At 42.6% G+C, this 15,885-nt stretch overlaps 1 protein-coding gene across 15 annotated transcripts in view; it reads left to right on the forward strand.

Annotated features, from left to right (window-relative positions):
- The window catches only part of VEPH1 (ventricular zone expressed PH domain containing 1), a 186,993-nt gene that overhangs the window by 69,510 nt on the left and 101,598 nt on the right, over positions 1-15,885 (forward strand). For 11 of the 15 annotated variants that reach the window (XR_012160753.1, XR_012160752.1, XM_073359569.1 and 8 more), the window contains 2 exons: positions 5,172-5,381; positions 12,420-12,814. Coding sequence is in view for 13 of the 15 variants with exons in the window: in XM_073359569.1 (XP_073215670.1) it covers positions 5,172-5,381; positions 12,420-12,814 (605 nt within the window). In the remaining 2 variants the exon portion in view is untranslated. Of the gene's footprint in view, positions 1-5,171; positions 5,382-6,134; positions 6,331-12,419; positions 12,815-15,167; positions 15,337-15,885 lie in introns of those variants that run through there. The other 4 variants (XM_073359578.1, XM_073359577.1, XM_073359580.1 and 1 more) reach the window with 4 other exon arrangements.

Below are 15,885 nucleotides of genomic sequence, written 5' to 3' on the forward strand. Positions count from 1 at the left end.
AATTAGAGGCTGAGTTGACATACCTTTAAAAATATAGGTATAAGAGGTCATAGAATAAAACAAAGATCTTAATCGAATGCAGAACTTTAAAAAACTTACACTATTCCCTGGTTTTATATTTCAGAGGCTTAGCCAAGGACAACATCAGATAGATGAGGAGCAAGAAGAAAAGTAGACCAAAAGTTAGGAACAAAGTTAAACGGTGTAACTCCACTGCCTTCATTGGATTTAGCACTGATTTGTACTAGTGTAAGTGAGATCAGAATCAGGCCCTGAATGTGGAAATATACCCAGTAGCTCCAGAGCTACTGTAACTACTTAATTGCAGAAAGTTTTTCTTAAACAAGAGTAACAATTCAGAGTATTTGTGCTGTGAAAGAACAATAGACTTTTTATCTGTGTGCATGAACAATAACCCATTCCTTTTAGAATCATGTTTCCATAAGGAAAAACGGATTTCTTCTAAGTAACTGTTGGCTTGGAATCATTTGACATGGGGTATTTTGCATGCATTTCGTGGAGAGTATCATTAAAATCATGTGATGGTCTATTAGCATTGCCACCTACTATCACAAAGAGGCATGTCATTCACCCCCAGAGATAACTTTTAAAAGTGAATGTAGAATGTTCATGTGTGCTGATCCAACTTAGAAGTCTGTCATGGTCAATTTAAAAAAGAAAATACAGAATATAATGAAGCTTCCCAACCACCATTCCTCGGAACAACAAAGTAAGCATGCAAGCCAGACTGCTCTTTGTTGTTTATTTTTATATAGTGGCTGGATGAAATTATTTCTTCTTTTTATAGGAGAAGAAAAGTCTGGCATATGGTGTCATTTACAATTCATATGCCTTTCATTTTCTCTTCCATTTATCCATCTTTAAAGCAATGTTTGTTATGGTGTAAAGGATTGTAGCTGTATTTAAGAAATTCATATGATGATATGGTACAGTAGGGTGACATTGCTATCTGCTTTGGAAACAATATGGGTCATGAAGTTTGACTGGATAAAGCTCATGTTCTAGTGACAGTAAAGTTTGATTCTAATAATTCTCCCTTAGCAAGACATGCAGCAGCACTTATAGCAGGGCATCTCCATTGCTCACACACAGCTTGTTCATAATGATTTGAGAAATCATTAACAGATTGTGCCTGCCCACTCACAGAATGTCTTTACTTTAGCTACCTCTAAGGTGGAAAGTGATAGTAAGGTGACACTGTATTTTTGAAGCTTTTAAGGCTGTAGACCCTGACTCTATTCAATATCTTTGAACATTGCTCTGATACTTACCTATGCTTACATTCGACCTGTCTTTTAGAGATTCTACCATTGCTTCTTAGTTCAGGAGGTGATTATGTCTTTGCTTGGGGAGCCTTAGTAGTAAAACTTGATCCTCCCATATGACTGCAGCGGGAGCAGAGGTAGGCCAGCATGGCACGCTTTTGAAAATCCCACCCTTCGTGTGTTTTTAGAAAGGTATTTGGATTGTGCTGCATCACATTCTCAGCAGCTGGTGGGGGGGAGTGTGTATAGAAATACAAATATTGTTCTTATGATCATCTGGTTACCTGTGTAATATTTTGATACCTCATCATAGAGAGTTGAAAAGTAATTCAGTAATAAGGAATATGGTGCCACCAAAATCTTCCTGCAAACATGTTCTATATACTTCCTTGGATATTTCTACATCTCTTGTCTCCTGAAAACAGTTTGGGCCAAATTCAGCTCTGGGGTAAGTGGGGCCAACTCCAGCAGTGTCAGTAATGTATTCAATCATTTTGCCAAGATTTTACACAATTGTTAATTTTATTGTTGTTTGACTGGAGGAGCCAAGAGAACAGCTTGCCTGTCTTTCAGCCATGCACAGTATGTAGGCTCAGTGAAGTATTTCATGTTGGTTACATCTTTTCTGCGTGTTAAGAATGGCTTCATGTCAAAAGGTGACATTGTTACTGCAGTGAGCCTGGGCTTACATAAGAGAGATAATGAGGCCTGCCCCCCAAGGATATCCCAAGAGATGAGTATTTTGTTTTGTCCATTAAGAATGGAACCAGCTATCCTGAAAGTCCCAGGAGCCTGGTATTGGCGGGCTAGTTGAGTTTGAGCCAAGCTGTTGATTTGTGGACTTCTGAGTTATAATGAACCATATTTTTAACAAAGTCACTGTTGGTTTACATCTGACAAATGGAACCAAATGTATCCATGAAAGAAACACTATGATAACATTTCCTTTGAGAGCATGATCCAATGTCCATTCAAGTCAATGGAAAGACTCCCATTGAGTTCAGTGGCCTTTGGATTACATCCCAAGTGGGGAGGGGTGAAAACAAACCAAGCTCAGTTTACTCAGAGTCTGGTCTTATTTCAGAATTCTGTAGAGCCTTGTTCATTCACATTCCTCTAATCCACAAACCTGATTGCTCCATCAAATACCCCACTCCAAAATCCCAATGAACAGGAGTTTGCTATATATAATTTTATTAGAACATAGTTGACATGGTAATGGGCATACCATTGATACATAGAGAGATAACAATAGGTGAGATTAAGTCTTGTTCTACATCTCTGCAAAGATTTTATAGCCAAATCTGTAGTAAGGTTCCTTATTACTAAGACTTCATTACTTTTACAAAATGGTCTCCAGAATATTTATTACTATATCAGGACCTATTGCCTACATCAAAACAAATGAAAAATTAAACTTTGTGATTCAGTATCCTTGGTTGCTTCTGTTAAATATGTTTGTTTTCATAAGCAATAATTTGCAATATTTGGAAATTCTCAATAGGCCTTCCAGTCTTGAATATGAATTAGCTAGATTCTGCTATATTTGGCAACATTGCATTTTAACTCTCATCCGTGACATTCCAGACACCTAGCTATTTTGCATTTAATAATTTATCCACTTGGACACTCATTTTTAAAAAAAGAAAAAGAGATCATTAAAAAAATTCAAATTATGATATAATGTTTAAATGTGTGAATAAAGTTAAAAATACTCACACTCCACTCTTTAACCCTGTGATAGGGTTCTGATATTAAGAAATCTTTAAATATTACACATAAGAGGCTAAAGTATGGCATAGGTATGTTTTGAGCTTGTAAAATGTGGTAACTCATCCCTCTATGAATTACTGTACATACTACCCCCATAGTTTTGTTGTCTCATTCCCCCCCTTACACTCTCTCTCTAGGACCGCTATGACCCCCCCCCCATTAGGTTTTGGGGAAAAAACTGCAGAGATGAGCCAGCCACAGACTCCAGCTGGTAGGAACAGGAGCAGTCAAGGAAGGGACTACCGGGCATTCAGGGAACTTCCTATAGTGTTGACTGGACTTTCTTCATCCTGTGCTGATAGGCTGTTTGCGCCAATCCACCCCTTCCCTCACAGTCTTTTTACCTCTGCTTCACTGCACACCTGTCTCTCTTACCCTCTTCTTCCCTGCCCTGTCCCCTTCACCTCCCTTTCCAGCTTATCCCCACCTAAGAATGAACACAAACACACACACACACACACACACACACACACACACACACAGAACTATGGAACTAACATACCACTTGCTGCTATCACACAGTTCGCTTTGCTCGTGTGGTCTACCTCTTCCCCCACCCTATGTCTGTCTGGTCTATTCAGATTGTAAGATCTTCAGGGCAAGGACTATCTACTACTCCGGGTTTGTGCAGACCCAGCACAATCGGCCCCCATTCTTGGCTGGCCATTAGGCACCGTTGGAGTAAACATGATTGATTCTAATAAATTCAGTTTCCTCGCTGCTGCATAAAAACAAAGCTCAAAATGTTCAAACTACAGTGGCTGTAGGTAGGCGCCTAATTCCATATTTTGGCTTTTGTAAAAAATGGCCTGATATTCAGAGGTTCTGTGCGCCCTTGGCAATGAGAGTTGCAGGTGAACAGTATCTTTGAAGATCAGGCCCCTTCTTTTAGGGGCTTCAGTATGGATCTAAGTGCCTAGCACTGAGGTTTGAAAATTTTGGTCTAAGAAATCAGACTTTAGGCAAGTATCTCCTGTTTGGATGAATGAAATCCTTCCCCACAACTGCTGGAAGGGCTGCAGAGCTGCAATATCACCTGTCCACTGCTGCTACACTAGCCTATGAGCTGGAATAACAGCTGCAGCTCCTCTGTGACACCCATTGGTAGGGGGTTAGAAAGTGGATCCATTTAGGATTGGATACCATGACCTGCTTTCAACGGGCTCCCTCCATGCCAGGGCAATTTGGCAGGTGCAGATTATTCTACCGTTAGCTACCCCTATGTAACTCCACTGAAATCAACTGCAGACAGAATTCATCACTAATGATACGACAGTGTCATCATTGAGACAATCATTTTCATCAGTGCTGTGAAATCAATGAGGTTCACAGGTGTGTTTGAGGGCAGAATTAGGTCCTATATTTTTAAGAGTGATAACTTCCTGTTAACTGGTGCTTTAAATCCAAATTTATTATTGCACTTGAGTTTACCAAACTCTGTGCTTGAAAATTTTAATGATGAGGTAAATTTCTAACCATTTTGTTCTATTAAATAGAAACTTGAGCTGCACAGAGTTCTAAATAAGCCCATGTTAAGTATTCTGGGGTTTCTTGTGCTGAACGTGAGTCAGATTACTTAAAACTTCCTCTTAGTCAGTTTCTTCCCAAGTGCCGAGTTTTGAAATAGGCTTTTCTTACTCAGAATACAATTATTCAGGAGAAAGTACATGTACAATTTTGTAAAACCACAAACATTCACAGATTCCACTGTGAGCTCTACTGTTGGTTTATAAGTATGCTATAATAAATGGTTGTTTAATAGCTTTGTAGGACTGGCCTAAATTCAAATGAAAAACGTTTCCCTGAGAGGTTTGCTGGTGGGAATGTGGTTGAGGCCATATCAAGAGGAAGCGTTGTTTTTACCTTTGCAGATATATTGTATGCTATTTCTAATCCAGTGTTGTCATAGATATTTAATGTTTCTAATCCTTTTGACATAGATATTGAGCTGAAAGCTGTTTCTGAAAATGATTAATCAAGTTCTAAGAAGTTCACTACTGACACACAATTATTTTACCAGATACAGTATGTGGTTCAAAGTAAGAGAGACACTGTCAATGTCATCTTGGGCAAAGCATGACCGTGTTAAACCCCTGATTTTTTCTTCTTAAGGACAGAAAATGACGCTGAAGCAGAATCTCCTGTACAGCTGGATGATTTAAAATCTGTTATGAATGGAAATGAAGAGGATGAAAAGCTTCAAGTTAAAATACAGGCTTTTGAAGAAAAAATAAATGTTGACAACAGTACTCCTGGCTCTGTGCGTAGATATAGTTTAGGCCAGGTTTCTAAAGAAGAAAGGAAGGATATGAGATTTAACAGGTATGATTATGTAAAATGCATGAGTGGCTTTCATGCATATCAGTCTTTCAATAAAGCTTCATCCAAATATTAAGGGAATAGTTCAATTATAGTATACCTGTGGGCACCATGAGTCTAATTCTAACCAGATCTCTTGTCAGGGTGTCTCAGAGCTGGGTAAGATCTTTCTAACTACGTATTTAACCTGGCCTAACATGACAAGAGAGAAGGAAGAGGAACATATTTGTTTACAGAACACTCTAGAACAGTGGTTCTCCACCAGGGGTATGCATACCCTGAGGGTATGCAGAGGTATTCCAGGGGGTACATCAACTCATCTAGATATTTGTCTAGTTTTACAAAAGGCTACATGAAAAGACTAGCAAATTCAGTACAAACTAACATTTCATACAGACAATGACTTGTTTATACTGCTCTATGCCCTGGTCTACACTAGGACTTTAGGTCGAATTTAGCAGCGTTAAATCGATGTAAACCTGCACCCGTCCACACGATGAAGCCCTTTATTTTGACTTAAAGGGCTCTTAAAATCCATTTCCTTACTCCACCCCTGACAAGTGGATTAGTGCTTAAATCAGCCTTGCCGGGTCGAATTTGGGGTACTGTGGACACAATTCGACGGTATTGGCCTGCGGGAGCTATCCAGAGTGCTCCATTGTGACCGCTCTGGACAGCACTCTCAACTCAGATGCACTGGCCAGGTAGACAGGAAAAGAACTGCGAACTTTTGAATCTCATTTCCTGTTTGGCCAGCGTGGCAAGCTGCAGGTGACCATGCAGAGCTCATCAGCAGAGGTGATCATGATGGAGTCCCAGAATTGCAAAAGAGCTCCATCATGGACCAAACGGGAGGTACGGGATCTGACCGCTGTATGAGGAGAGGAATCCGTGCTATCAGAACTCCGGTCCAGTTTTCGAAATGCCAAAACCTTTGTCAAAATCTCCCAGGGCATGAAGGACAGAGGCCATAACAGGGATCCGAAGCAGTGCCGCGTGAAACTTAAGGAGCTGAGGCAAGCCTACCAGAAAACCAGAGGGGCGAACGGCCGCTCCAGGTCAGAGCCCCAAACATGCCACTTCTATGATGAGCTGCATGCCATTTTAGGGGGTTCAGCCACCACTACCTCAGCCGTGTTTTTTGACTCCTTCAATGGAGATGGAGGCAACACGGAAGCAGGTTTTGGGGACGAAGAAGATGATGATGATGATGAGGTTGTAGATAGCTCACAGCAAGCAAGCAGAGAAACGACAGCCAGGAACTGTTTCTCACCCTGGACATGGAGCCAGTACCCCCTGAACCCACCCAAGGCTGCCTTCTGGACCCAGCAGGCGGAAAAGGGACCTCCGGTGAGTGTACCTTTTAAAATACTATACATGGTTTAAAAGCAAGCATGTGAAAGGATTAATTTGCCCTGGCATTCGCGGCCCTCCTGGATGTACTCCCAAAGCCTTTGCAAAAGGTTTCTAGGGAGGGCAGCCTTATTGCGTCCTTCATGGTAGGACACTTTACCACTCCAGGCCAGTAACACGAACTCGGGAATCATTGTATAACAAAGCATTGCAGTGTATGTTTGCTGGCGTTCAAACAACATCCGTTCTTTATCTCTCTGTGTTATCCTCAGGAGAGTGATGTCATTCATGGTCACCTGGTTGAAATAGGGTGCTTTTCTTCAGGGGACACTCAGAGGAGCCCGTTCCTGCTGGGCTGTTTGCCTGCAGCTGAACAGAAATGTTCCTCGCTGTTAGCCATGGGGAGGGGGAAAGGTTGAGGGGGTAGCCACACGGTGGGGGGATGCAAAATGCGACCTTGTAACGAAAGCACATGTGCTATGTATGTAATGTTAACAGCAAGGTTTACCCTGAAAGACTGTAGCCACTGTTTTATAAAATGTGTCTTTTTAAGTACCGCTGTCCCTTTTTTTTTCTCCACCAGCTGCATGTGTTTCAATGATCACAGGATCTTCTCCTTCCCAGAGGCTAGTGAAGATTAGAAAGGAAAAAAAACGCACTCGTGATGAAATGTTCTCTGAGCTCATGCTGTCCTCCCACACTGACAGAGCACAGACGAATGCGTGGAGGCAAATAATGTCAGAGTGCAGGAAAGCACAAAATGCCCGGGAGGAGAGGTGGCGGGCTGAAGAGAGTAAGTGGCGGGCTGAAGAGAGGGCTGAAGCTCAAATGTGGCGGCAGCATGATGAGAGGAGGCAGGATTCAATGCTGAGGCTGCTGGAGGATCAAACCAGTATGCTCCAGTGTATGGTTGAGCTGCAGCAAAGGCAGCTGGAGCACATACTGCCACTACAGCCCCTGTGTAACCAACCGCCCTCCTCCCCAAGTTCCATAGCCTCCACACCCAGACACCCAAGAAAGTGGTGGGGGGGCCACTGGCCAACCAGCCACTCCACCACAGAGGATTGCCCAAAAAAAAAAAGGCTGGCATTCAATAAATTTTAGAGTTGTAAACTTTTAAAGTGTTGTGCTTAAAGTGCTGTGTGGCATTTTCCTTCCCTCCTCCACCACCCCTCCTGGGCTACCTTGGTAGTCATCCCCCTATTTGTGTGATGAATGAATAAAGAATGCATGAATGTGAAGCAACAGTGACTTTATTGCCTCTGCAAGCGGTGATCGAAGGGAGGAGAGGAGGGTAGAGTGAACCAAGGGGCGGGGGGTTTCATCAAGGAGAAACAAAGAGAACTTTCACAGCATAGCCTGGCCAGTCATGAAACTGGTTTTGAAAGCTTCTCTGATGCGTACCGCACCCTCCTGTGCTCTTCTAACTGCCCTGGTGTCCGGCTGTGCGTAACCAGCAGCCAGGCGACTTGCCTCAACCTCCCACCCCGCCATAAACGTCTCCCCCTTACTCTCACAGATATTGTGGAGCACACAGCAAACAGTAATAACAGTGGGAATATTGGTTTCGCTGAGGTCTAAGCGAGTCAGTAAACTGCGCCAGCGTGCCTTTAAACGTCCAAATGCACATTCTACCACCATTCTGCACTTGCTCAGCCTGTAGTTGAACAGCTCCTGACTACTGTCCAGGCTGCCTGTGTACGGCTTCATGAGCCTTGGCATTAAGGGGTAGGCTGGTCCCCAAGGATAACTATAGGCATTTCAACATCCCCAGCAGTTATTTTAATAAAGTCCCTTCCTGCAGCTTTTGAAACAGATCAGAGTTCCTGAAGATGCGAGCGTCATGTACCTTTCCCGGCCATCCCACGTTGATGTTGGTGAAATGTCCCTTGTGATCCACCAGAGCTTGCAGCACTATTGAAAAGTACCCCTTGCGGGGTATGTACTCGCCGGCTTGGTGCTCCGGTGCCAAGATAGGGATAAGGGTTCCGTCTATGGCCCCACCACGGTTAGGGAATCCCATTGCAGCAAAGCCATCCACTATGACCTGCACATTTCCCAGGGTCACTACCCTTGATATCAGCAGATCTTTGATTGCATGGGCTACTTGCATCACAGCAGCCCCCACAGTAGATTTGCCCACTCCAAATTGATTTCCAACTGACCGGTAGCTGTCTGGCATTGCAAGCTTCCACAGGGCTATCGCCACTTGCTTCTCAACTGTGAGGGTTGCTCTCATCTTGGTATTCATGCGCTTCAGGGCAGGGGAAAGCAAGTCACAAAGTTCCATGAAAGTGCCTTTACGCATGCGAAAGTTTTGCAGCCACTGGGAATCGTCCCAGACCTGCAACACTATGCGGTCCCACCAGTCTGTGCTTGTTTCCCAAGCCCAGAATCGGTGTTCCACAGCATGAACCTGCCCCATTAGCACCATGATGCATGCATTGGCAGGGCCCATGCTTTCAGAGAAATCTGTGTCCATGTCCTGATCACTCATGTGACCGCGGTGACGTCGCCTACTCACCCGGTATCGCTCTGCCAAGTTCTGGCGCTGCATATACTGCTGGATAATGCGTGTGGTGTTTAATGTGTTCCTAATTGCCAAAGTGAGCTGAGCGGCCTCCATGCTTGCCTTGGTATGGTGTCCGCACAGAAAAAAGGCGCGGAACAATTGTCTGCCGTTGCTCTGACGGAGGCAGGGGCGACTGACGACACGGCTTACAGGGTTGGCTTCAGGGAGCTAAAATCAACATAGGGAGTGGCTTTACATCAAGGAGTATTTCAGGCAGGACTTCACGGAGGGTTCCAATAAGAAATGGTGCACCTAAGTTATTGTTCTTATATGAACAAGGAGGTTAGTCTGGCCTCTGATTGATACGTGGCTAGATTTACCTCGCTGCACCTTCCCTGTGAGTGACTGCAGTGTGACCTAGAGGAATGAGTCCCCTAGACTGGGGGGGGGGGGGGAAGCAAATGAGTACAAAACAAATCTGGTCTATTTCTTGTTTTGATACACTCCATCTATCTTTTACATCTTTGGCTGGCAGCAGACGGCGCAGAAGGACTGCATGCCATCCACATCTCATGGCTGCCCGGCAGAAGATGGTACAATACGACTGCTAGCAATCCATATCGCCTGCCTGCTCACCATAACATGGTTCAATAGGACTGACTGCAGGACTAAAGAGAATGACTTGATCAAGTCACTCCAAATTTAGTCCCTGCACCCATGTCTGTCCAGGCGCTCCTGGCCGACGCAGCCAGGAGCACCTCAGACATGACGATGATGGCTACCAGTCCTATTGCACCGTCTGCTGCCACAAGGCAATGGGTTGCTGCTACTGTGTAGCAATGCAGTACCTCGTCTGCCAGCACCCAGGAGACATAGGGTGACGGTTACCTTAGCAGGCTCCATGCTTGCCGTGGTATGGCGTCTGCACAGATAACTCAGGGAAAAAGGCCCAAAACGATTGTCTGCCCTTGCTTTCACGGAGGGAGGGAGGGAATGGGGGCCTGAGGATATGTACCCAGAACCACCCGCGGCAATGTTTTAGCCCCATCAGGCATTGGGATCTCAACCCAGAATTCCAATGGGCAGCAGAGACTGCGGGAACTGTGGGATAGCTACCCACAGTGCAACGCTCCGGAAGTCGACTCTAGCCTCGGTACTGTGGAAGCACTCCGCCGAGTTAATTCACTTAATGCACTTAGAGCATTTCCTGTGGGGGGACACACACTCGAATATATAAAACCGATTTCTAAAAAACTGACTTCTATAAATTCGACCTAATTTTGCAGAGTAGACATACCCATACTATATACTATATTAGTGTTTCTCAGTCTGGTGGGTTGCAATTTATTTTATAATTACATGATAAAAATGAGAAAGTAAGCAATTTTTCTGTACTAGTGTGCTGTGACACTTTATTTTTATGTCTGACTTTTAAGCAAGTGAGGTGAAACTTGGGGTACACAAGACAAATCTACCTCTTGAAAGGGGTACAGCAGCACAAATCCAGGTTATCTCCCCCCCCCCCAACAAACACTCTTCTGTTGGTAATAGCTTATCTAAAGTGATCACTCTCCTTACAATGTGCATGATAATCAAGGTGTGCCATTTCCAGCACAAATCCAGGGTTTAACAAGAACGTCTGAGGAAGGGGGGGGGGTGGAAAAAACAAGGGGAAATAGATAAGCTATTACCAACAGGAGAGTGTTTGTTGTCGGGGGGCGTGGAGGGGGAGATAACCTGGATTTGTGCTGGAAATGGCCCACCTTGATTATCATACACATTGTAAGGAGAGGGATCACTTTACATAAGCTATTACCAGCAGGAGAGTGGGGTGGGGGAGAGAAAACCTTTTGTAGTGATAATCACCCATTTTTTCATGGTTTGTGTGTATATAAACGTCTTCTGTACTTTCCACAGTATGCATCCGATGAAGTGAGCTGTAGCTCACGAAAGCTTATGTTCAAATAAATTGGTTAGTCTCTAAGGTGCCACAAGTACTCCTTTTCTTTTTGCTCTAGAAATGAAGATTCAAAGAACTCTCCTGGATACTAATAGTAGCAACTCTAACTAGTTTAGATAATATATTTGTATCAATATTTGGGGTCATATTATGCCCTCAGTTACTCTGGATTGATACTTTGTGTCAAGTTAAGCTTGATTCTGATTAGACCCTTTGTGTGTTGGGACCAAGCACAGCCCAAAGAACTTGCAACTAGGATGTACCTCTAGGACATGCAGGCCTCACCAGTTCTAGTGGGATGTTTACTGCTCATGCTGCAATGTTGCATGGGTGCAGCATGACACATTTCATACTGACTTAGAGTTCTGTGGTGAAAACTTGAGCCTTTGGGGAATTTGGACATCTTCTCTCCTGGGACCTGTCATAGGTTCCATCCTCCTCCTGTTTAACAGGGAACCTATGCCCACTTTTCTCCTAATTCTCTCCAGAGACACATGTACCAGTTGTGTGCGCATTTGCTGTTCCCCAGCTCCCCTTTAAGGACTACAGTTTCCCATGTTGGGGAAGGAGTGGTGGAGAAGGATGCCCATTGAGGGCTTGATTCTCCATTGCCTTCCACCTTTGCACTCATATACAACTGTTCAGAGTGTAAAATGCTGCCAAATCAGAATTCTTCACTCACATCAGTAGTAGAATTTTATACCTCATTTACTCTGGTGCAAATGACTATACAAGAGAGTGGAGAACCAGTTCCTGAATGTTGGGGCTTGTGGTGAAGGTGGCCCAGCTGAAGGACTTTGGAGAGAACTCCAGATTTGCTTGAACCACTGCTGGATGGTATAATTTTATAATGTGATTGATAGACTGGATACTGAGATATTATAGTGATGAGTGATAGATACACTGGTGCATTCTCTAATGTGCATATGTTTTGATATATAGATATTGTTGTCTGACTTCTTTCACTTACTACAGTTGTGGTTTGATTTGGGTTCTGAGTACCTGTTTTTGAAATACAGGTTTATTAAAAGCTATGCGTATTTGCCCACCAACAGGATATTTAGGCCCAAATTCTGCTCTGAGTTGCACCAAAGCAGCTTCACAGATGTAAATGAGAGCAGAATTTGGCCAGAAATCTTATCTGATTCTTCAGCATGCTGCAGCCCATCTTACCTCTATCACAAACCATTTGTCTTTCCCTTTATTTGCATTGCAGGTCCAAAAGTCTAGCTTTGCATGCAATCCGTACAAAGGGGATGAATTCAGACAATGGACAAGACATGGACAATGGAGATATAGCAGCTGGCATCTCTTTCACAGAAATGTATCTTAGCCAAGAAAATGACAAATTGCCTCTTAGTCCAGACACTGAAGAATCGCAGCTGGAAAATTCTTCAGTTTCACACCCAAGTATCAAATGTACAGAATTAGAAAATTTGCCAGAATCTGTTGAAGAAAACTGCCATGAAGGAAGTACAGAGACAATAAAAAATCCGTTGGAATATCAGGATAAGCTCTACTTGCACTTAAAGGAAAATCTTAGTAAAGTGAAAGCATATGTCATGGAGATTGGGAAGAAAATTCCTAGCCCAGATCAGTGTATTATTGAAGGTAAGAGCTCTGAACCTTTCAAATTAAGGGAATCTTAAAGGAACAGTTTAAAACAAGAACAAAACCCTTCAGTACTCATGCAAACTTTTAGGTAAGATTCTCTAAGCAGGAGCTCTTATGTTGGATGAAACATGTTTTTACACAACAATGTTGTTATAAACTACAACATTTTGAACCTTCTTTCATAGGTTTTGTCCTTTCCTTCAGCAATATTGTGCATCCTTCAGAGGCCCCAAGCTGGCAGTCCTCACACACCCAAAACTCCCTTTGAAGTTAATGTAATATTGTGCAAAGAATGCTGGATTGGGCTCAGGGTAAGGGTTTGATTCTCCTCTTACATCAGGGTAAATCAATGTAGCTAATAGAGTTACACGAGGGTAGGTCAGAAAAGAATCAGATCCAGAATCTCAAATAAAGATGTTCTGTTCCACTACGCTCTGATTCAAAGCCCACTAGAAGTCAGGGGAAAGACTCCCAATGGGATTTGAATTAGGCCCCTATTTACCATTGCCTCAGAACTCTATAATGATTCTCAGTTTCATCATGCAGAGTCAGTGGATAGTGTTGGGATCCCCCCTTTCCCATCCTCCCCCCAAGACCTCTTTCTACTTGGCTTCCCAAACACTCAGTTCAACTCCACATTTTATCACTCAGGTATTTTTATTTGGCATACAGCAAAGCAACAGTGAGTGGACCAGAGAACTAGATAAATTCACGGAGGATAGATCCATCAATGGCAATTAGTTGGGATGGGCAGGGATGGTGTCCCTAGCTGGGAATGGGAGAAAGAGGATGGATCACTTGATTACCTGTCCTGTTCTGTTCATTCCCTCTGAAGCACCTGGCATTGGCCGCTGTCGGAAGACAGGATACTGGGCTAGATGACCCTTTGGTGTGACTCAGTATGGCCGTTCTTATATTCTTATGACTCAGACAGGGGGTGAATGCAGGATACATCACACAACCAGTTACACAGCACAGTTTGCACAGTTACTCTTCATTTATATATGTTTACACATATCATTGCATTTAGTATTCATTGCATCACACGTTTTGGATTGACTTGGTTATTTTGTAGGAACCAATCCCTGTACTGCATGTTCTGTCCACAGACTTTCCATGCATGACTTACTTTTTAGTTCATCTTTGGATTCTGGACTTACCTTGTCCATTATTATTTTTTTCTTTGTAAATGGTTCCCTGGATGTTCCCTCCCCTTATCTAAGCTAGTTCAGACATTCTGTCACTCAGCTTATTGACCCATTTGCCTATCTTAGTTAGCACGGACATTGTGTTCTCATCATTTACCTCCCTAATCCTGTCTTCCAAGAACTGAGGCCTTTGCTATGTCCAAGTATTCATGTCAAGCCAGGTCTACAGATAATTGTTTTCAAGAACTTGATAGCCAATAATGAAATAGGGCCTGATCCTGTGAGGCCCCGGTGGAGGTGCTCCCTACCCTGCAGGATTGGTCTCAGTGCATTACTCCTTTTCAAATTAAAATTCTTAAAGGCCAGATTGTGAATAGAGCTGAGTGAACAATTGATTTTTTCGGTTCAGTGGCCAAACCCCGGGATAGGGGGGGAGGGGGAATGAGACCCTAACAAACAGTTCATTTCAGACCCAAACTGATTTTTTTCTTTGCTTTTTCTTGCTGCAAAAAACCCCAACCCCTTATTCAGGCTGAATGAAATGTTTCAAATGTCAATTTGAATTGAAACTTCATGTTAAAACAACTGTATCTAAACAAAACATCAACAGGATTCATTTTGAAAATCTTTCAAGACTTCAAAAAAAATTCAGTTTTTGTTTGTTTGTTTGTTTGCCAAAACTATTAGCTGGATTAAGTTCAAATTCAGTGAATAGTTTCAGTGCCCTGAAAAATATTGGGTTTTTTTGGTTTATTTGCATGAGTTTACAGCTCTAATTGTGAGCCTCTTACTCCCATTGATGAGCAGTTACTCATGTGAGTAGTCCCACTTACTTCAATAGGTGTATTGATCACCAGTGGGAGTAAGGCTTCATAGTCAGGCTAAATGATTGTAGAAAATAGCTGAATGACTCAGTTCAGTCAATCAATCTGATAAGCTTTCATTTCTGATCACTTAAAATATCATTCCATAGTAAGACACAAAGCAGGTCTCATGCGTTAACATTTGTGCATCAGATGCCTTTCCAGCTGTCTTTATTTATTCTGTGGCCAAGGAGTTGAAAAAGCAGTATTGACCTGCCAACTACACTTTTTGTCAAGTTTGTTTTTTGCAGAAATTTGAGAAAAAATACTCCAAAGTTCAGCTTTGCTGTTTGAAACACTTCTCATTGTCAAAGTTATTCGTATGTCTTACTGTTTCAGTAAATGACAATGGGAGTTTGAGAGTGAACAATCTGACGTGTGAGCTTGCGTAAAGAATTAAATGTGAGTCTGTGTCTTCTTTTAATACAGTGAATATTTTTAAACATTTTGATCAGTTTCCTCTTAGTGCCATACTAATTAAAAGCCCTATTATAGTGATGTTTTAAGCAAGTCATTATTTCACAATTCATTCAGACTATTGTAATTTCCTGGGAAATCATCAACTGAAGTTCTTGAAGAAACTTGTTGAGTAAGGACATATGTGCAAGATAGATGACTAATGTGACTCATTCTAAATACATTCACAGAAACTCACTCATGCTCATTACACGGGAGACAACTTTTTAATATTTCAGATATTCCATAAACTGCTCAGTCCAAAGTCTGGCAGTTATTTGACCTATATTATTTCTGCATGTCATAACAGGAGATCATTCAAATTCATCCGTGTTTTACTCTCTATACAGCTATTTGAGCATTAGTCAGATTTTTTTAAAAACATATCTTTGGTTGATTTTGTGTCAGTTAAAAAGGAATTTGTTGAATTTGGGGTGGGGGTGTGTTAAATATGTAAAATAGGAAAGAAACACTGAGGAGGATAGGAGGATGTTTCAACAAAGCAGTACAAGTTACAAATAATGGGGAGTACAAGAAGTTCCCAAAAAATAACACTTGATTTGGATCTTGTTCTTTCCCGAGCTTTTTAAATATAACTTTT

Source organism: Lepidochelys kempii, chromosome 9 (assembly GCF_965140265.1).
Source record: "Lepidochelys kempii isolate rLepKem1 chromosome 9, rLepKem1.hap2, whole genome shotgun sequence".
NCBI classification, from domain to species: Eukaryota; Metazoa; Chordata; order Testudines; family Cheloniidae; genus Lepidochelys; species Lepidochelys kempii.